This window comes from Neomonachus schauinslandi, chromosome 9, assembly GCF_002201575.2.
Source record: "Neomonachus schauinslandi chromosome 9, ASM220157v2, whole genome shotgun sequence".
Classification (NCBI taxonomy): domain Eukaryota; kingdom Metazoa; phylum Chordata; class Mammalia; order Carnivora; family Phocidae; genus Neomonachus; species Neomonachus schauinslandi.
In genome coordinates, this window is record NC_058411.1 from 93,198,347 (window position 1) to 93,220,601 (window position 22,255).

Below are 22,255 nucleotides of genomic sequence, written 5' to 3' on the forward strand. Positions count from 1 at the left end.
TCACGACTTTTTGAATAAATACTTCATAATTCAACTTTGGTGTAATCTGCATTCTATAAAAATTCAGTGACACTAACAGAAAAAAAAAAGTACTCAATATCAAATTTAAAAGCAATTTAGGCAATTTCATTAAAAAACTAAATTATATGAGGCAGGCAAGATACATGCTCCCGTATGTCCTCTATGCTCTCTTTAAATGGCAACTATTTCTTTCCATTTTTGTACTTCTCTCTGCATGTAACTGTCAATTGAGACAACAAGTATGTGTTGCTAAATTACTCCATACTTATCCCCAAGAGATGAAAACTAATTAAAAGAGATGTGCTGTAGATATGCTGATTTGACTTACTCCAAACACCTTTGCTTCCCAACTATGACATGTAAGTCAGTGCTACCATGCTGATGCCTTTCAAACATCATACTAATAAGCTTCTAATTGGCCAAAAGGTCAGAAAGGATGTAGCTTGGAGGAAAAATAACTTAGTTGGAATTAGTTTACCACCAAGTAAACCAAAGGACCAAAAAAAAAAAAAAAAGTTGTTTCCTCTTTGGAATGATTCTTATGTGTATTTACATAAAGGATAACCAGTTGAACACTTATTTTGGGTATATATCTCTGTGTGGCCACTAGATATTTTAGTCAATTCAATTTAACATATACTTATGAAATTGAAATCAATACCTAGGGAATACAGTCACTTAAAAGTATATAATTTAAATTAAAGTTTATGGAAAAAAGTTCTTTCAGATGACCACTTGACAATAAATAGCCACATATCTAGTAATTGATCAACAAGATCAAGTTTGTAGTCTACCTTAAAGAAATAAACATTGGGGGGAAAAATGACAAAAATGTCCAAAAAGCCAAAACGGATTTCACAAACCAGGGCCCCCACATTGATTTAAAATAGTTATAACTTTTAGCAAAAAGGGAGCATTATGAGAATATCTGTTAATGACTATAACCAAATACAGTTTTTCCAGTAGAAAGCTTCCACTCCTCTTGCAGCCTATGAAACCGAATTATAATGGAATCTCTTCACAATATTGCCTTCTGCAGGGGTGAGAAAATCATGGCCAACAGGCCAAATATTGCCTACCACTTTCGTTTTTAAATAAAATATTCTTGGAACGCAGAAATGTTCATTCGTTTATGGATCGTCTATGGCTATTTGGGTATTGTGGAGGCAGAGTTGAGAAGTTATGACAGACTGTATGGATCACAAAGCAAAAAATATTTACTACCTGGTCCTTTACAGAGAAAGTTTGCCAACCCCTGGCCTGTTCTAAATTAACAGGAATTTTAAATATACACAAAAATATTTCAAGGCAATATCACAATATAAGCATAAAGCATGTAATTTAAGGTGTTAAATATCCGTGATTCAGATAAGTTATATTTTAACAGAGGATTCTAAAGCTTGTACTGGCTGTTTTTATGTCCCTTATGTGATTTTCCACTCCATTTATAAATTGTTCTCAGAAGGCCAAGGCCAGGTTCACAGACTTCTTTTTTTTTTCCTGCAGGACTGTAAGACATGGTCATCTTCCACCATTCCCACTATATATTCTATCTCTGGTCCTATCGATTTCTCATCAGTCCCCTATTCACTACTCCTCTTTATATTCTGGGTTTTGGATCTGCTGTTGCCCACAGCAAAATCTCATTCATCCATCAAGATTTAGACCTAACCCCACTTCCGTATTTGTGGACAGCACTGGTCTCGCCACCTACAGGGGCTCCAGTAGCACTTTGGAATGCAGATCTACAAAACACATATATTGTATCATGGCTTTTTCCATCTGATGTTCAAAAACCCAACACTCATTAGTAATTTCCTTCTCTTTTTTTTTTTTTAAAGATTTTATTTATTTATTTGAGACAGAGAGAATGAGAGACAGAGAGCATGAGAGGGAGGAGAGTCAGAGGGAGGAGCAGACTCCCTGCCGAGCAGGGAGCCCGATGCAGGACTTGATCCCGGGACTCCAGGATCATGACCTGAGCCGAAGGCAGTCACTTAACCAACTGAGCCACCCAGGTGCCCCAGTAATTTCCTTCTCTTGCTCCACCTATACAATAGTTTCCTCTTCTCACCACCCCCTCCCAATCCAATCTTCCACAAAGCAACCAAAGTGATCTTTTCAAAACATAAATCAGAGGTGTCATGACAACCAGGACTTGGTTGAAATTCCCCGTATCAAGAAAAGCGTCTGGCATGTGGTAGGTGTTCAATGAATATTTACTGAATAAACATTTTCTTCTGTACTCCATGCTACACCACTTAACATACAGACATAGCAGTTCTTTGTTTTTAAGGAACTTAAGGCCAAATTGAGAAGAAAAGAAAAATAAATACTTGAAAAGTAACTAGGTACTCCACAGTTAACTTACAAGTGTCTGACTACTAGGCACATGTTAAAGAGTGCATGCAGATGCTGTGGGTAGCACTGAACTGGGTGGAGAGAAGAACATCTGTACAGGAGATAAAGGCAGGAGGAGATGCATGGGGAGCAGAGTCAGCAAGGCAGCCAAGTGGAGGAGCCCTGGCTTGTCTGCAATTACTGAGGTGCTTCCTTCCTGGAGGCAAGGAGATGGGGAAGAAGAGCAAATCCTAGGAGGCTTGGTATCTCCTGGGACTGCTAATCCAGCATGCTACCCTATGTTCCCACATGAAAGAGTTAACTACAAGCACTGACTGTGATACACATCACAGAGTGGAATCAACCCTCATCCCCAGCCCCTCCTCAGAGAGAGTTCAGCAATTTGCAAGTGATCTACGAAAATAGGAAGCAAAGTGTGCCACTTGAGGGATGCAGGGTTGTGCCAGAGACTCTGCATTGGGGAATGAAACATAAATCAGGCCTCTTCATATTTATTACCCTTACATCTCTAAAAGTTATTACAAACCTGTTGATTAGATTGTTGCTGGCTTCAGGGGTTTTGTATTGAGGGGAGGGCTAAGTAAAGTAATTATTTGAAGGAAGCAGAGGGCCTATGATACACACTATAATCCTCAGGCTATTTTTGAGTGCTTATTTTAGATAACTTTGTTACTAGAAAAAAGAGTCTGAGATTTAAGGGCAAGTGAACGGGGCAATAATACAAACTTTGCTGGGGTAAGAAACCATCTCACCACACTGCCTTTTCATCTTTCGTAATCTGTATCAGCTCACTATTGTGCCCATCATGCCCACAGTGAATCATTCCTCCCAGTGTGCTAAACATCCTACATTTCATCACCAGTGTTTAATAAATTTTTTCTTATAAACTTCTGAATTGATTTGGACTGATCTAAATATCAATATACATTATAAACTTTTGAATTGATTGTTTAAATATCGGTGGGGAGCAGTTGTGTTCAACAGCTTCTTTTCTTTGTTGTTATTGACTATTTTTTCTTTGCTAGGTCATCCCTCTATAAGATCAAGTCACATGTAAATCCAATTTGGACTTAAAGCTATTGTCTAGCAAAATAAATAAGTATTTTATTTCTAGAAGTCATTTATTTTTTTTCTCTATAATTCAAGAAAGGCTGTATCCTCCACCTTCTTACCATCTATTTTTCATGTTTATACCTCATCAGCTTTCAGTCCAGGTGTTTATTCACCAAATATTTCTGAATGCCTGCCTTGTGTCAGACATGTGTTAGGTGACGAGGATACTGTGATAAACGAGCAGAGCAGGTCACTGCCCTCTTTGAGCTTATATTGTTGAGGAGGGTGGAGAAGATAAAAAATGAAATAAAAAGTATGCTGAGAAAGAGAATAATGGAACGTGGGCTGCTACTTACTTTAAGGGAAGTGACACTGAGGCTTAGACTTCAAGGTGAAGAACCAGAGAGAAAAGATTCTGGCAGAAGACTAGCAGTCGGGGAAATATGAGTTTTTAAAATAAGGCCAAGTAGCTGGGAATTAAATATCTGTGTTATGGCCCAAATCTACAGTTGACATTTTTCTTTATCTTTTTCACATATGCTTCATAATTTTGGATTTTATTCTGAGGATGAATACAACTCAGATTAGTATTACCTGAATGTCCATTTCCAAGGCTCTTTTCTTCCCATTCAGGTCATGCTGGTGGAAGCTGAAAAGACTAATTCATAAACCATGATGTGGGTTCAACAGATTGGAACATCATATAGCTGAAGAATATGTATAATCATTATAGGACTTTACATCACCTCCAAGTAAGTGTCAAAATCAAATTTAAAACTCAGAATGTATTTTTGCTAAGAAAAGAAAATATATAGTTCCCAGATTAAGAGATATAATACAAATTACACATCAATAATACTGATTAGCAGTTTGAATTTTATGAACATTTTGAAATATCAAAGGAGATACTTTGTAGGTTTCAATTATGCATCAAGGAATCCAGAACTTGGAAACAAACAAGCAAAAGTCACCAGAGGATATGAAAAACTCCAATTTAAATTCTTTCCCAAGTATCACTTAGGAACCATCAACTATACCTGCTCTAAGTGAGGAAACTTTTCATTACAATATGGTGTTGAATGTTTACTCTGAGTGAAATTCAGCATATCCTGAAAGTGGGAATCAAAAGCAACCACATTAAATGATTTATCAAAAAGACATCAGGAAACTGTAAGAGGGCTGTAAAAGTATAAAGGGACATAATGTTTCATTTATACATAATGAAGTACTGATTATCTTGTAGATTATATTGTTTGTTTCTGTTATATTTCATGATCTATGAATTAAGCACCAATTACAATGCTTTCTTTGCAAAAAGATAAAATGGGGACCAAAAATCCTCAGGTTTAATCCATTTATAAAGAATAAACAGATTTTGATAATTACTTCCTGTTATGAAACTGAATTCTGATAAATAAGAATATAATGTTTTAAAATTCAAGAGCTTAGTCATAGAATCAATGGACATAGAGTATTAGGTTAAGGTAAAAAAAACTATCAAGCTGTTGTCCCATTAACTGGGCCAGAAAAACAGTAAAGCAAACCATCATCTGGGGCACTGTTGGTTATCCAGAAACTTATTTCTGATGCAACTCATTGAATCTGTTATATCTGATCCCAACTGTTCCCTTGAGTAACACAGAGAGTTGATCACTTAAGTTAGATGTATATTTCATAGCAGAATTTATTATGATTAATAGAATTACCATAAAAAGGAAAATAAATTTTTGAATGAAATATACTGAAAACTGATAGCTTTCTACTACTGTCAACCTAATTCTATGCATCCTTGATAACACCAGAAATTTCATACCTAAGGTAAAAAACATGTTCTAAAGATTGGTTAAGCTGATTATTAACATAACTGAACATCAAAAGCAAAAAGGAAAAATATACTTAAGAGACCTTAAAGACAAAAAAAAAAAAGAGACTTTAAACACAAACAATTCATTATCTATAAACGACTTTAATTATAAATGACAAAGTTGAAGAAAAGATAGGTCCTTGGTAATTAAAGATGTTAGACTGCTAATCATATGATAAAGTTCTAGAATTTTGTGGAAGTTCTAGATTTACATAACTTCTTAGATTTGGAGAGCCATACCCACTGTCAAATTATTTTCTTGGTTAAGCCTCATGGTAATCATATAGGAAGACAGGACCCATATTATACCTTCCATACTCTGCTGTATGATGATCGATGCCATGCTATGGTTTTGGCAAAACAGGGTTTGACTGAAGAGACAAAAGAGACAGATCTCCTATGGCACAGGCCAAATCCTCAAAGGAATAGACAGGATGAAGAGGTCCCAAGAGTCTTAATTCAAATTTCAGAAATAATTAGTACTAGGACAGCTAATCAGGGCACTTAGGCAGAGTTAAATGTTCCAGAACCAGAAGAAAGTAATAGTCCTAAAACGGCAGCCACCCTGAGTTAGAACAACTTCCCATCTGTAGGCAGAACTATAAGAATGCCCCAAGATTCTCAGCCCCTTGTGAAATATACCCTCTTTCAGTTATTCAACCAAATACCAATCTAGGTACTGTAATTGGGGTTTCAAATCAGTTAACTTTAAAATGGGGAGATTATCTGAGTCATCCTGATTTATTCACATAGATTTTTTAAAAGCAGAGAGTTTTTAAATAGTTGTTGGCAGAGGGAGAAGTCAGAGATTCAAAGTATAAGGGGACTTATACAAAACAATTTCTCTGCTGCTGGCTTCAAGCTTAAGGGAGCTTTTTTGGCAAGGTATGTGTGGTCCCGGGTTGATAGCCGGCAAGAAAACAGGGACCCCAGTCCTACAACCACAGGTAACTGAACTCTGTCAATAACCTGAACAAGCTTGGAAAAGGGCCCCCAGCCCCAGATGACACAGCAACCGCAGGCTACCTAGATTTCAGCCATGGGAGACCCTGCACAGAGAATCCAACCAGGCCATGCCAGACTCTTGGCACATGAGAAGCTGTGATATAATAAATGTGTATGGCTCTAAGCCTCTATGATCGTAATAATTTGTTACATAGCAATAAAAAATTAAAACATCATCATTTTGAAGGTTTCAGGCAGAAGAAGCCAGCCAGAGTGGTCATCCAAGAGAGCTGAGATTGAGGTTCTCTGGAAAGGCAACCTGGAAGGAAGAGGTATACTAAGCAGGACTGATTAGAGAAAAGAAAAGAAAAATCAGAGATCCAAGGAAAAGTTAAATCCTATCAGCTAATCACAGAAAAAGCAGGGAATTCTGGAATTCTAGGACTATAGGAGCAATTCCCAAACTGACTTTTAGTCCACTGGAACCCCTGCTTAGTTAGCAATGAATGTTTATTGAAGGAAACGGGTAGGTAAGTGAAGACAGGACAACCTGGGAGCCCAGGAGTGAGCGGAATTCGGCAGGTCAGAGCCTGGCTGCAGGCTCCATCCATCAGTGCATGCAGCTATACTGAGACTGAGAAGAGCAGAGACAGGAACCAATAGGCCCTGTACTGGATCTAAACCTAATTTACTGTATGATTCAATCAAGAGTAGGCTCTAAAATCCTCCTAGTAAAGAAAGGAGAGGAGAAAACAGGTAACCTGATCACTTCCAGTTCTAACGTGCCACTATTTCCAAGTGGAAATAAAGGCTCTGGTGAACTTGTGCTCCTCCATTACTACTCTTTATGCATCCAAATTAAAATTTTACTTCAAGGAGCAAAAGGGAAAACAAAACATTTGCTACCAGAGAGTAAATAGAGAAGACCAAGTTCTGTGTAATGACCAGAGACCTCTCGTGCAAGCAGGAAGAAAGTGATAAAGGTGAGTACGACTTTGTATTTTGTGAGCTTTCATATTGGCTTTCTAGACACCATCAGGTCTGGGACAACATGTGAAGACCAAAAAATCCCCAAAACCTAAAATTTTCATTCCTATGTGAATTTGCCCCAAGTTAAGTATGTGCATAAGAAGTCCCTGCTGCTCACAGCAGTTTCTTATGACCCTTTTTTATATCTGGCGGAATGATCATACTTGGACCCAAAGCTTATGCAGGATATTTTAATTTAGGATCAAAACAGCTGTTTCCAGGGTAATATGGGCTTCACTGTATATAGAGAATTGCAAATAATGTCATTTATGTCATTATTTGCGTTTAATGTCATGAATGCCACTGGGGATGAAGAGGACTGGTTGGGCCTCCAGGATGTCACTATTAAAATGCAGTTCAGAAAAACAGATGGGGATATTAGCTGGATACATTCTTCAGTAAGTTCATGCTCTTTTAGTTCCAATGAATAAAGCTAAAGTCTTAATACATTTTGTTTTTACCAACATAGGGGAAACATTCCATGAGAATAAATGCTTTCTTTTCTGAGAATTGCTTCCTGTTACATTTTTGCATTTGCAGCTCTCTTAGGACCAGTTTCAACATAAGTCATTGGTACAGAAGTAGTGCTCCTGTTGGGATTCCTTTAAATGGGTCCAGATGGTACTCTCAGTCAATAAGTGATATTACCAGCTTTCAAGAGGAACGATTTTATTCTCCTTCTTTTCTTTCCTGTTACAAGCCACTAACCCTTGTAGTTAACATCTGAATTTCTAGAAACATCATTTTTTACACCTGAAAATATCATCCACTGTGGTAGTCATAAACTATAAGATAAAAACACAAGATACTCCTGACACAGGATGATACCTTAGTCACTGAAGAAACTCCAAGGTTCTGCAAAAAGGTAACATTTACCATTGCTTTGTCATCAGAACTAGCAAACTGTCTAACAACGGAACATCCAAATCCACTGAAGTGAATTTGCATCCCAGCAGGTACACACCTCTTTCAGTAAGTTGAAAACCTTTGGGTCCTCTTTACAAGAAGGAGGGTCTTAACAAATTTGGGAAATCACAGGTTTTTAAAAAGCAAAAGCAATTTACAACTGAGAAGAATGTAAGAAAGGAAAGAAGAAATGAGGGAGGAAGAAGTCCCTAAACAGGGTCATATCTATGATATGGACAAGATTACAGAATTCATAGTTTCTACAGTATCTCTATAAAACTATTAATGTAGAAATGCAAGCAATTTGAAGCCATGCTTTAATAAATTATGTAACATTCCCTAGGTTAAGCTAAAAAATTAAAATGCCTGGTATGTTTAACTTCTGACTCAGGTTTCCATGCTAGCATATCCATCCTGCAAGTGAACTCATGATGATAACCAGACTATTTAATTCAAAAAGAGTTAGGATCTTAGATTTCTGTGTTTCTTACAGGGTTGATGAATACTTGAGGGAGGGACAGAGAAGAACTGAGCTAAATTGATGCTAAATCTAGTACTAAAGAAATGATATAAACATTTATTCACTGAAAGGGTTTACTTTAGAATTAACAAAAGAGATAACCTTTTTTGGAACCAGCTAAAACCAAAGCAGAGCAAACCCTTTCTCCTAGAAATCATGACTGCCTATCAGCAATTATAAAAACAATAACGCTGACCTTGAATCAGCCTTAAAGGTCTTTGTATAGAATTATATTATCAGCTTTATGAATTTTCAGTTGCTATCTCAGCCACAAATTCAATAAATGCAGAGTTGCTCAGTAATAGGAAGATGGCAATTTTAACAGTCTTCACTGAAAAAGGCATTTGAGAAACTCGTTTTACCAGCATTTTTTCACGTTAAAAACTGACAGTTCTTTCAAATCCTGCTCAGCACACCTTTGATGAAGACTTGTGACATCTTAGGTAAACCAGAATAAAAACTGAAATCATATTCAGACAAAACCAGGAACGACTTAAATAATATCTGCAATCCTAGGAAATCAGCAGTCAGCTAAATGGCTTTTACACCTAGAAAATTTTTCTTTTATTCAATATTAGGATTCAAAGTAAACTCCTGAAACATCTTATTTTCTCATCTTGAGTTCATAATTTCACTTCCTCTTCTGTAATCCTAAACTAACAGCTAGCAACAGCACAGAACCCAAAGCAAAAGCGCCTGCGTGTGGAGTTACTGAAATTAACAGATTGCGTATCTTTTACCACCAGCCAGGTATCATAGCAAACTTGGATTGCTGAAAACTGCTAGAAAACTCTTCAAAACCAGCCAAGTCCTCTGCTTTAGGGAAATCTTTGACAACGCTGGGGACATTACTGGCTGTCAACATCTGTGGGTGTTGCTATGGGCACAGTTACAAAGAACCCTGCCATCTACACAAAAAGGTATACATGCAGGGAAGGTGGAAGGGACACAGATAAATTGATAAGAAAATCAAAAAGAAGAAATAATTGCACTGGCAATATACAATAGGCACACAATTCTGAGACCATGTTTTACACTAATTCTCTTCCAATTGAAGCTAGAGAATCCAAATTCAACTTAACTGTAACTGTGACTAAACATGAACCAGGGGGTGGAAATAATATCCTACAACTCTGCACTCATACCATTTGTCACAAGTCTTAATTTAAACCTCGAAGTGAATTGCATTTAAAATAATATTTAAACTTCCACTTATAAACCCTTGATAATCGTTTATAAATCTACGGAAGAGAAAAGAACAGGTTACCATGAACAAGAACCTAATATCGATTTTTCGGCGGTGCAGTAAGGCATCTCCATTCTATTTGGCTACTGTCAAAGCCACTCTAACAGCTGGAGTCAAATTGCACTATTTACAGCAAGAGCCCTTGTCAAGTGGACCGTAAGTATCCTAACAATACACTATTCAAATGGCACTTTGCCACACAAATTGCTGACTTGATGAATAACCCATGTCAATGACTAAGGCCAATATAAAAGTTTCATTTTTATGAGAGGCTTTACATTCACACATTAAGTAAGCTTTCTTTGAAGAACCATTAGGCTATATATTTCAGGGACGCTGAAAATAATTAAAATCTGTCTAACTACATCAAGGGAACTTGACAACATTAATATGGATCTGGTGTTAACTACATTTGTCACACGAGTCAGAACAGTGCCCTTCTGTTCCTGGCACTCTCCACCGACACGTGCAGCACAATGTGGGACTTCAACCAGCCACGCACCGTGACATATGAGCATTCTCCTTTTGTGCCTCAAATCTACACGGTCAACGAATGTTTAGATACAAGCAATGCTTTGAAGTCCTGTGAGGAAATTCATGGTTGCTTCTGTGTGCAGAGGGACAGCTGGGGTCACTTAATGGTGTGTTTTGCACTTTTCACAGTGACTCTGAGACCTCCTAAATTAGTTTTGAAAGAAAGCTGTGAGATGCTTTTCATACTTTTCCTCAGCACTGAGGTGACCACATCATAAAGTTTAAATTTATGCCATAAAATGAGAAAGGGACATTCTTCATAAAGGAGCCATCAAAAGAAGGTATTAAGTATTACAGAGATGTTTATTTAACTATTATATGTCATAGGAGTGGTTATACTCTATCAAAAAGTTGTATCACTTCACATGTTCAAAAAGCAAATTGGTTTGTATATTTCTCTGCTACTGTATATTTTTCTGTCTTAATAAGAAGAGTGTTGTCATTTAGAAACTCAAGTTTTGTCTACGGCCATACCACCCTGAAAGTGCCCAATCTCGTCTGATCTCGGAAGCTAAGCAGGGTCGGGCCTGGTTAGTACTTGGATGGGAAACTCAAGCTTTAAGCTGACATTCACTAGATCAAAATACTCAGAAAAAAATCTTAATCCAATGTATGCAGAGAGAAATTCCTGTATTTTAGGAATTCCTATATTTTAGTGACGTGCTTGGATGTCTAATAACAAAGATTTATTTTCTTTTAAAGTTACCCAAAATTGAGGCAAAATATTTTGTACATTAGAAAAAAATAGCTATATGCTCTTCATTACATTAAAAACTATACCAGAAATTAACTACTCATCAAGAAGGTGAAAATTATCATTCTTTATTAAGGATTTATCCCTATGTATGCAATTAATTGTTTTCAAATACATGTTATTTGTTCTTTTCTATAGTGATTAAATTTTGGTAATAAAATATAAATAATTCAATCAAGCCTGAGTTAATGTACAATATGTAATGTTGCCACATGAATTATTTCATATTTATACATGTAAATTTACAGGTAACATTTTAAAGCATTATCATTTAGAAACTACTCTAATTCTGTTCTGGTTATGTTTTTGTGTCATGAAATATGAAAGAACTAACATTTCATTTTGATAAAGTAATCAGTAGTGGGATCCAATTTTTTATTGGTGGCCTACCAGTGCACCATCTGTGTTTTATGAGAGGTAGCAGGATAAAGCCCTAATAAGATTTTTCGGCAAATGGTACCAAACAGACATCACTCAAGGTCAAGTGAGGGTTAAAAAATATGTATTTCTAGAAAGCTCACTGGAATATAAATAAATGTAAATGAATTCTTTATCTATAATCAATTTTATATGTTTGGAAAAAGATGTATGTACAAGTACATCATTTAGAGGAAATGCCATTAAAAAATCTTGCTTGGATTGGGAGCTATCATGTGCACATTTGTTTTTCTCAAAAGGCAGATTTCCAAACACATGTGCATTTCATGATTTCTATCAGGGAATAGACATGATACAAGGTCTTTGGGATTGCATTCTACATAGTGCAGAAGAAGTTGGAATAAGTTGTTTTATTAAAAATTCAGGTATCCAGGGAGAGAAGATGTGTTGGCTGTTTTGCCAGTTCCTCCTAGTGCCTCATGATCTCAAAGTCTAGAGAGGACTGTTTAGATCAGAAATTGGCAAACTGTAGCCAGTGAGCATCAAATCTGGTCCACTGCCTGTGTTTGTAAATAAAGTTTTATTGGAGCACAGCAACACTTGTTTGCTTAAGAATTGTTTATGGTAGCTTCTGTGCTCCAACAGCAGAGCTGAGTAGTTACAACAGTGAAAATCTGGCCCTCAAAGCCTAAAATGTTTATCATCGGATTCTTTACAAAAAAGTTTGCTTATCTCTGGTTAAGTTCAACACTGTCTGATACAAATAAAATGTAAACCACATATATAATTTTAGAATGCCTAGTAGCCTTATTAAAAAAAAAAAACTCTTTAGAAACAGGTAAAATTTAATAACATATTTTCTTTAACCCTATATATAAAAAGATCATTTTAACATGTGGTGCTAGCCACATTTCAAGTGTTCAATAGCCATATGTGATTAGTGGCTACCATATTAAACAGTGCAGTGCTAAACAATCAACCAGGGGGGCTGTTGGGCCCTATCTGGTAGAAAATTAGTCTTTTTTTTAAGAAAGGGCATTCCCAGGACACGACAATGGGTCTAAATTGTGACAGTTAAAATAATCCTATTTATTACTCATTTACAGACAAGAAATGCAAAAAAAAAAAAAAAGGAAAGAAAGAAAGAGTTTAAAAGTAAGCAACCAACCAACAGACAAAACAGGCCTTTTCTCCTTAAAATATGATGCAGCTACAAAGATTTCTGCCATGTAGAGATGATTTTAGTAAGGTTGTTTATTTCCTACTTTGAAGCTAAATTCCTCCCACTGCAATTTAAACAGCTTCTATCTTGTTTTATCCTCAGCAGAATCTGAGAAAAGCAGTTCCCCATCACTAATATGATACTGTATTCCTTTAAATCCTTTAAGACTCTGGCCCTCTCCTACTCCAGAGATTTTTCTTTGTCTAGCTGCACAAATTCAACAACTCCAGCATTTCAAATTGGACCCATTTTGAAAATGTTGTATTGTGTTTGTCATTCTCTATAGAATCTGTTCCCAAATCCATATGCACTCTTCCAATGCAAGAAGAAAACTTGAATATAGCATTCAGGTAAATTCCAAATATTTCGAAACACAAGTGGCTCACCACACAGATCTAACATGCTTTTCTTCCGTTTAAACAATTCACTCTACCATTTGAAAGTATTTCACTGCATGTCACTAAAATCCACACAAAAAAGTTCTGAGACACAAAGTAACTTTAGACATTTCTACATGTCACAGGGTTCCTGTACCTCATTTTCCTACCTCTAAAATGAGTGTGATTCAAACCCTCTTCTTTCAAACTATTTTTTTTTCTTATGAAAACGCATGAAGCATTTTATTATATTAACAATAAGGAGAATGGAGAATTTCCAAGCACTCTTGAAATTTCACGCGTATTAAATTTGTAAATAAAAGATTAAGATAAAACAATCTCAAGAGCTTAAATCAAAGAGAATGAAAGGAAGATATGCAGCACATAACTGGAGAAGATAGAACTTAGGGGAAGAGCAAATAAAAACAGCTCTAATTAGCAGTAAGCTCAATAATAATAGAAGTATGGTGTCTAGAACAAAGGAGGTGATAGTCCTGTTTGATTAAACTCGCCAGCTCTGAAGAGAGCAAAGGTTAGAAATCGCAGTCATCTAAGGCAAAGGGCACTCGCAAGGAAATAAAGCTGGAATAAGCCTAAAAGTAGGAAAACAAGACTCCGGCATTTTATTGCTTCCTGGAGTCAAGAAAGAAACAAAATTACATAAAGAAAATGAAATCTATATATACTATTACCACTACCTAAAGGGTAGCTCTGAGGTCCTCCAAGAAACTGAAAGAAATAGTAATCAGTTTACCTTCTGGGAATTAAACTAGTAAAATAGGCACTTGATGAATGAGATTTGCTACTGCAGACCCTGGGCATCTGACATGCACGAGTCAAGACATCTCCTTCTCGTCTGCTATTCTAGCATATAATTCCCCCTATAAGATGCACACTTTGTTATGCATAGAGAGCAGGAAAGCCACATTAAGATGGGAGTGTGGAGCAGTCATCTGGGCTCACCCACCGGGCTTTATTTACCTCAATCTTATAACATGTATGATTCAATTTCCCACATTTGGAGACTAAGACCTTATGACTGTCATTTTCGGTTGTGAATGTCCAAGTTTCATCAGACTGACATACTTTTCCTTATAAAACAGAACCTATTTCAAGAACGTGAAAAGCAGTTTTGGGAATCTAAAACCAATCTGACTAAACGAGAAAAGAAAAACAACAAACCAACAATGACAGGCTGTAGCCTAATGACTGGTTTTAACATCTGAAGGAGGAAAGTATGAACAAAAGTGGGTGGCCTAAATGCAGTCTTAAAAAATAAAGATGCAAAATTTAGGAATTTGTCAATGTAGATCAGCCTTATCCAAGAAACGCAGTACCTCGCATCAGACTCTCAGAGCTCAGGGAATGAGCAGCCCCTGCCCCTGACCCCCTCTGTGAAAACCCATCTCCCTCTTCCTCGCTGCTACCCTTAGCTTTGCTGCAATGACAATGTGCTGAGTGATGAACAAAATTTCAATGACATTTATCATCATAAACTAGAGCATTGTCATTCTAGTTTATACATGCATTTCTTGGGTGTTTGGTTAGTGTGGCTCAGTTCTCAAAAGGTTGATAAAGCCTGGCCCCACTGATGAAATCTAAATCAAGTCTTTAAACCCAAAAAGCTGAAGATCGCACACGGTGCCCCCACCCCCAACCTGCAGCTTTTTTTTTAAATTAATTTATTTTTTAAGTAGGCTCCATACCCAGTGTGAAGCCTGAACTGATGACCCTGAGATCAAGAGTCACATGCTCTATTCACTGAGCCAGCCAGGTGCCCCACACCCCTCTTTTTCTCCCACCTTGCAGCTTTGAGGCACAGCTTGAGCAGCTCATGAAGCTTTCTTAGAGATGACATATCCTTTTGCCTCTAACCATATATATGCACATGAGATAAAACAAAGCCTTATTTAAAGTCCTTATTAATGGTATTTTAAGTCTTCATAATACCATTAAAATAATGGAAAATGTTAACAAATTAGTGCAATTTTGATTTAGAAATCTCACTTCTGGAAATATATCCCATTAAATAATACTGAATATGAAAAAAAGCTTTAAGGTTCATAGATATGTTATTCATAAAAGTGAAACATAAAAAACAATCCCTATATTAACCACAGGAAAATAATTTAATCAGTAATAGTATATGCAAAGTATAGAGCATGATGCAGTCATTAAAAAGTCATAGATAATATTATGAAAATAGGTTTACATAGAAAATACTCCATTAGATATATAATATAAATGGCATAGTTACAACAACATGATGAGGGGATAACTTAGAAATATAGATGACAAAAAGATGGAAGAGTCCCTTAAAGAAATCAGATTAAATTACCATATTATTTTACAACTGAAAGTTCTTCATCCAAATCTCTGTGAAGGTGGTTGACTTGGTTTATGGAACTAAATGCAAACTCCATCACTGTGTATTAATTAAGGCTTGGAATCCTAAAGAGCTGGTGATCCTATAGAGGCTGAATATATAAAAAAATTTCCATACAATAACCCAGTTTTTGTGATACCTTTTTGGTTTATCCATAATAAGCATTTTAAAGAAGAGGTCATATATACTCAACTGAAAAACAAAAATGGATCCAGACCACAGAATATAGCCCCTCCCCCAACTGAAAACCAACTAGAATTCAAAAGCTAATATAAGATTGACTCAATTACGATAGCCAGAACCTATCTTTTCAAAAAGAATGCTGTACCAAACCTAATAATCACTTTAAAAGTTATCCTGATTCACCCGAGATCACTTGGTAGGTATGCCTGGTAGATGTAGTCACCTCTCAGTTCTTGTTTCTGTGCTGACATTTAATAGCCACATATCCATGAAGGAACATCACTTCTTACTCAGGGTTGATCATGTTCTCTGGAAGCAGCAACTTGGTTTGAACTTACCTTACATGAAGACTCCACCTGCAGACCAGGGCAAGGTATTGGCCCAAACTGATAGGAGCTGGAGGATCTCTGTTCTACACTTTTGTGCTTATGTGTCTCTGAGGCAAATGGAAGTACAGAATCAGGCTTTAGAAGCTGTGAATCATCACAACAACTGAGAATAATTCTTGCTCTTTCTCCTGTTTCATGTCTTTCCAAAGTGCCTGGAAAACAAGATTAGAAATAAAAAAAATTACGCACAATATTTACTCCGAAAGAATGAAAAGAAGAAGACACTTTTACCAGAAAAAAAATTTAAGTTAAAATTAAGTTTTTTTTAAGTGATCATGCCTTCTTACAAGCGAAAAAGCAGCCTGGGAGCTTTCTCTCAATTATTCAAATCATCATCTAACAAAGGCTGAAATTATGGGCTTGAAAACCTCATCTTCCTCTTTGTGCTTTTTTATCCACTGAAATCAACAGGGCATTCAATAGTTTTTAACAGTAAAATCTTTTACTTATTATACAGTATGCAAGTGATCAATAACAACCAACTATGGAATATTTTAGTGCTGTCCCCTAGTGTTTCAACTCACAAACAACAGAGAACCGCAGTGCTGTTTGCTAAAAAAAGAGAAGTTTCTGTTGGTAATATATGTACATAATTTAAGTGGGATAGGACAAGCAAGAACACAGATGCTTTGTATTGCTACCTCCTTTTCCCAAGGGCCCTCACTGCTTCAGGAATGCAGACTACTCTAGAATTTTATTATTGTTGCTATTATATCCTTTGACTTTTCTTTATGTTATTAGAAGAAAAAAACAAACAAACCCACAATCCTTTGCCCTCTTCTCTGCCATTCCTTCAGTTCCAGAATTTCAAGATGCTGGTAAGTTCAATTCAAATTTAAAAGGAACAAGTACAAAGTAGAGCAAAAGTATCAGAAAACAACTCACAAGGAGTTAATGCTTTTATAAAATACATGCCAAACTCTCACTGAAATCTTAATAAATATGAATTAATCATGACCGCTGTCTCTTACGAGTTCATTTACATTATTCATACTATATTAAATATAAAACTGTTATCCTACTAAGTAAAGATGCTAAGGAAAATTAACTTGACATACAAACAATACAGATTTCATCTCATATTACTCCTTCCCTATCAATGAGAAAGTAGTTGTACTAATTGTTAAGAAGGAGAAAAGTAATTCTTATTAGTAATGTTTTTTTTTAAAGATTTTATTTATTTATTTGAGAGAGAGAGAGAGAGTGCACAAGCAAGGGGAAGGTCAGCAGGGCAGAGAGAGAGGGAGAGAAACCCAAGCAGACTCTGAGCTGATCACAGAACCTGATCTCAGGACCCTGAGATCACGACCTGAGCTGGAACCAAGAGTTAGATGCTCAACTGACTTAGCCACCCAGGTGCCCCTCTTCTTAATAGTATAAAGAAAATATAAATTTAAAGGAATTACAATAAGGAAATAAAAAGAATTCTATATTACTATCTTTAGATAAATAGATTCGAAGATTAGGACTATCCAGTCTTTTCTCATTTTCCTCTTCTCTTCCATATCATTTCTTTACAGCAACTAACCTCTTTTAGTTGGTACTTTGGATTCTAAATCAGCAACAGCTACTATGCTAAAATATTTGGTGGAAGTTTAGTCTCTAGTCTCTTAACAATGGCATATTTTTTTCATTCTAACATTTCTGCATTCATAAATTAACACCTTTAGCATATAAACTCACAAACATGTTATTTTTCTAGGCTTTTTTTTCCCCCATCAAGATTGATATATCTTGAACAAATAAAGCTGGCAGCAGCAAGAAAACCCCTTTTCTCAAGGACAATAATAACAAAAGTTTCTCAAACCAAAGATAATATTTATTACTCCTTTCTGAAAATGACTGCATTCCAGAACTTGTAACTGTGACCCCCTAGCAAACCTCACTGACTTTCTGAGGTATCTCTCTTTGAATATGGTATCACCATGGATAGTTTCTCCTCCTAGGGTTTCTATGGTTCTCAAACTGTGATTTTTTTTTTTTAAAGATTTTGAGAATTCTTGGGAAAGAATTTATTGTACTTTAATACATATAATATGTGCTTTATACTATACATTTTATACATACATATACATTATTCTATACCTAATGTCTTACACAGACATAACTATTTCTTGCATTTCTCAGTGATGAAAATACCCATGAACTTGGGCAGCCGTAATCTATTTTCATTCATGCATAGATAAATAATCAACTTAGCATCTACTGTGGGTCATTCATTCACTATGCCAGATGCTAGAAATTTATGCTAAACAAGAATGACTCAGTTCTTTCCCTCTTGAGCTTACTTAACATCTCATGGTTGTGTAGAGGCAAGAAAGATCTTAAAACTAAAATGTTATAATATATAAAGTAACACAAAGTTATTTTTACTCCAAACTAAAAATCTCCCATTCTAACAGAATGTTGGACACTTGGTTTTGTGAACAATAGCTTCCATCATGATTAGCTGTAAAGTATGTGAAAATAATTATTTTGTTCCAAAGAATTGGTGGAAGCACAAATGTGACATAAGGAATCATGAGGGTGAGTCAATTTCTTTTAAAGTTATCATAGACAAGTAAACAGCACATTAAAAAAAATGAAGTGATTTTATTAAAAATTCAAGACAACAGCTTTTTTTTTTTAAAGATTTTATTTATTTATTTGAGAGAGAGAAAATGAGAGAGAGAACATGAGAGGGGGGAGGGTCAGAGGGAGAAGCAGACTCCCCGCTGAGCAGGGAGCCCAATGCGGCACTCGATCCCGGGACTCCAGGATCATGACCTGAGCCGAAGGCAGTCGCTTAACCAACTGAGCCACCCAGGCACCCCAAAACAACAGCTTTTAAAAGCCCTTGGTCAAAACACTGAGAGTGGATAAATAGCAAATCCCAGGTATGCCAGTCACCAAATCACTGTTGATTAGTTCCAAATTCACCCTACATTGCCTGCTCTGTGAAAATGGTTATGTGCTCTTTAAATATTATTCCTTCAACAGCTGGTACAATGTTAACTTGTGTGGATGAAAGGTGATAAAAAAAAAAGAGGGGCACACCTGGGTGGCTCAGTGGGTTAAGCGTCTGCCTTCAGCTCAGGTCAAGATCCCAGCTCCGTGTAGGGCTCCTTCTCCCTCTGCCCCTCCCCCTGCTCGTGCAATCCTGCTCTCTCTCTCTCTCTTAAATAAATAAATAAAATCTTAAAAAAAAAAGAAAAAAGGAAAGTCTAGCAGAAGAAAGCGGTTCTGTATGCTGTGCTGCAGCAGTGTGGGGCAGCCTGAAGCACCCAGCATGCAGCAGCTGCCTTGGGCACACACTGTGTGAGGCTGTAGGACAGAGTACTTCTAGTGAGACATCTCTCTGGGAATGCTTTTCCCTAGCCCCTTAGGGAGCCTATTTCTGGCAAGCTCCACACCACACCACACCAGCTTCTCTACCATCCAGTGACCACAGCTATGACCTTTCCTGTAAAGTCAGTATCTCAGCCCTGGGGCTGGGGTGTCTCTTCCTTGAGCAGCCTATCTCAGCTCTAGGGGTAGTGGCTGCTCCTTAAATCTGCTATTCCTATATTCTCTAGAGTTACTTGAGTTCTTCCCAACCAGTTCCTCATATCAAATTCTTTGTGATGGTTAATAATTGTTTATATTAAATTTTCTCTGGTCAAATTACCGTGTCATTTCTCTCCCCTGATTAGACAGATTGCTATACCGTGATAAAACACTTCCGATGCAGAATGTTCTTTTAAATAGATCCTGAAATTATGGGATTCATATAACTTCAGGGATGTATTTAAATTTTTAGAAGAGTCTATGGCAAAAACAGTAAGCAAGGAGGAACGGCATGACCCTGAGGAGGTCCAACAAGCAGAGCCTTTGTAACTCTAATGACGGTCTTTGGCGGCAGACAGAATTATCACTGCTTCCTGATATTAAAGAAATATCAGAAACCGAAGGTTTACAAACTTGCTTAATTCAACATCCAAATTCAAGAGAATTATTGCTTTCCAAAATGAACTCAATGATAACTAGATCTTTTTTTTTTTCTTTTGCTCTGTGCTATGTCAAGAATACAAGCTAACTCACATTTAACTCTTCATGTGAATCAATCTGAACACAATAAGGAAAGATACGTGTGAATTACATATGATTTTATGTGATAATATAATTTCCTCCCTGAAAGTAGGTATTATGTGAAAAATACCATAAAATCTATTCCAAGTAAAATTGTATTGTATAAAAATGCTTTCTATGCAAATATGTAAATATCTTGCAGTTTTTCTATTGCTTTTCCATTAACATGAGTTTTAATACAATTTGTTCTAATCATAAACTAATAATAGTACCTCTGAGGATGGAATCAATCCTGAGAAAAGAGAGCTTGGAACAATTAGTGTCCTAACAGAGTGAAGGAAAGATGACACCGGTAAGCATTTTAAGCACTTTTCAGTGATCCCAAATTGCTTATTCCTCAAAAAGCCAGTGCACAGAAATATAAGGAGTAGCAAGATCCTCTGTGCAGAGCCCTAGGCCCATATTGACAATATTTCCACTGTCTACCCTGCTTTCACTGCCAATTCAACATTGCATACCTAATCACTTTTTTTTAACCAAAACTTTCCCTGTGTTCCCCCTTTGCAACCCTGTCTAGCTATCACCCTCTCTACCTGTCAGGGATGACAGCCTGCAGACATCACTGGATGGTGGCTCAGAGGAGACCTGAGGCCAGATTGCCCTGCACATGAATCCTGGTTTTACCTTGACAGTGGTGCGGCTCTGGGCAAGTCATTTTACATTTCTGTGCCTCCGTTTCCTCACCTGTGCAATTTTAACCCTTAAATCAAGAGGGGTTAATAATTATTCTGACCTCACAGGGTTACTATGTGGATTTCACTGAGTAGATATTTTAAAAGGCTTAGAAGGTTCTGGCACACAGTGTGTGCTGTTCTATATGATAGCCCCCCTCTGGCACATGACAAGTTCTCACTCAGCCCCTTGTGAGCAGTTTAACAAACCTCCTTGGCTCTGTGGCTCTGGGATCTGCCTGATACCTGGGCCTGGGGTCACTGCACATATGACCAGAGTGGGCCCCCCACCATCTCCTACCTGAGACTCAAATCTTCTCAATCAGCCTTGCCTCTCAGGCTAGTTATAATCAGAATCAGTAGGATTATATTTTTGACTTATTTTTTAATCCTCTTTAGTAAACCAGGCTGAAGTCTGGCATAAATTAAAGGCTAGATAAAAACTTCTTAATGGATTATATGACATCAGCAACCTGGCTATTGATTTTTTACTGTGGCAACACTTGGGATTAAATCCAAACTCCTTGACCTACAAGTCATATTCTTGCCTCTGCTTCCTCCTGTGTCATCCTCCCCTTGCTCACAAATCAGATCTTTTTAAATACCCTTGAAATAAACACATCCTTTCCTGTTAGCTCTGTCTCACTCTTTAAGTATTAGCTTAATATCTTACCTCCTCAGAGAGGACTTTCTAAAGTAAATTCTTATCCTCTCTTGAATTGTTCTCTATCTTAGCTTCTTTCCTTTATTTTATAGAACTTAACACATTTGTATTTGGTGTATTTGATTTGCTTGCTTAAATTCAGGGCTGCCCCACTTCCAAATGCTTTTTTTTCTTTTTTTTTGCAAGTATGAGTTCTATGAGCTTGGAACAAAGCAGGGGTCAATACTTGTTCACTGAATGAATAAATTAAATGTTACCCTTTTCCCTGTAGCAGTGGAAAGAGAAGGCTGTGAAGGCATCAGAGCATACCAGGGTCTCAGTGTGACGGGAGTTAACACCAAACTATTCTCATTATAAACTTCAACCCCAGAGCCAGCAGGCTGCCAGCAATGGGAATAGTACATTCGCATGACAGGTGCCTCTCCTACCTCACCACTATGCTGCTGGGTCCTCCTGATGCCCCAAGAATTTGGAACTGGAAAAGAGCGAATCAGTCTCTGAATGAAACATGTTAGGACTTGTGGAGTAGCCATTTCTTGCTCCAAGGACTAAGGAGCAAAAAATGCTAGTCTACAGAGAAAAAAGAATACAAAAATGCACAGAGAGACACGGGAAATGCACAAAGAAGGAAGAAAAGAGAGACAG

At 36.9% G+C, this 22,255-nt stretch overlaps 1 protein-coding gene across 1 annotated transcript in view; it reads right to left on the bottom strand.

Moving 5' to 3' along the window:
• Positions 1 to 22,255, bottom strand: part of WDR72 (WD repeat domain 72) — a 200,670-nt gene that overhangs the window by 124,193 nt on the left and 54,222 nt on the right. Inside the window, exon 13 of the mRNA XM_021693991.2 lies at positions 16,118 to 16,320. Coding sequence (XP_021549666.1) covers positions 16,118 to 16,320 — 203 coding nt within the window. The remainder of the gene's footprint in view (positions 1 to 16,117; positions 16,321 to 22,255) is intronic.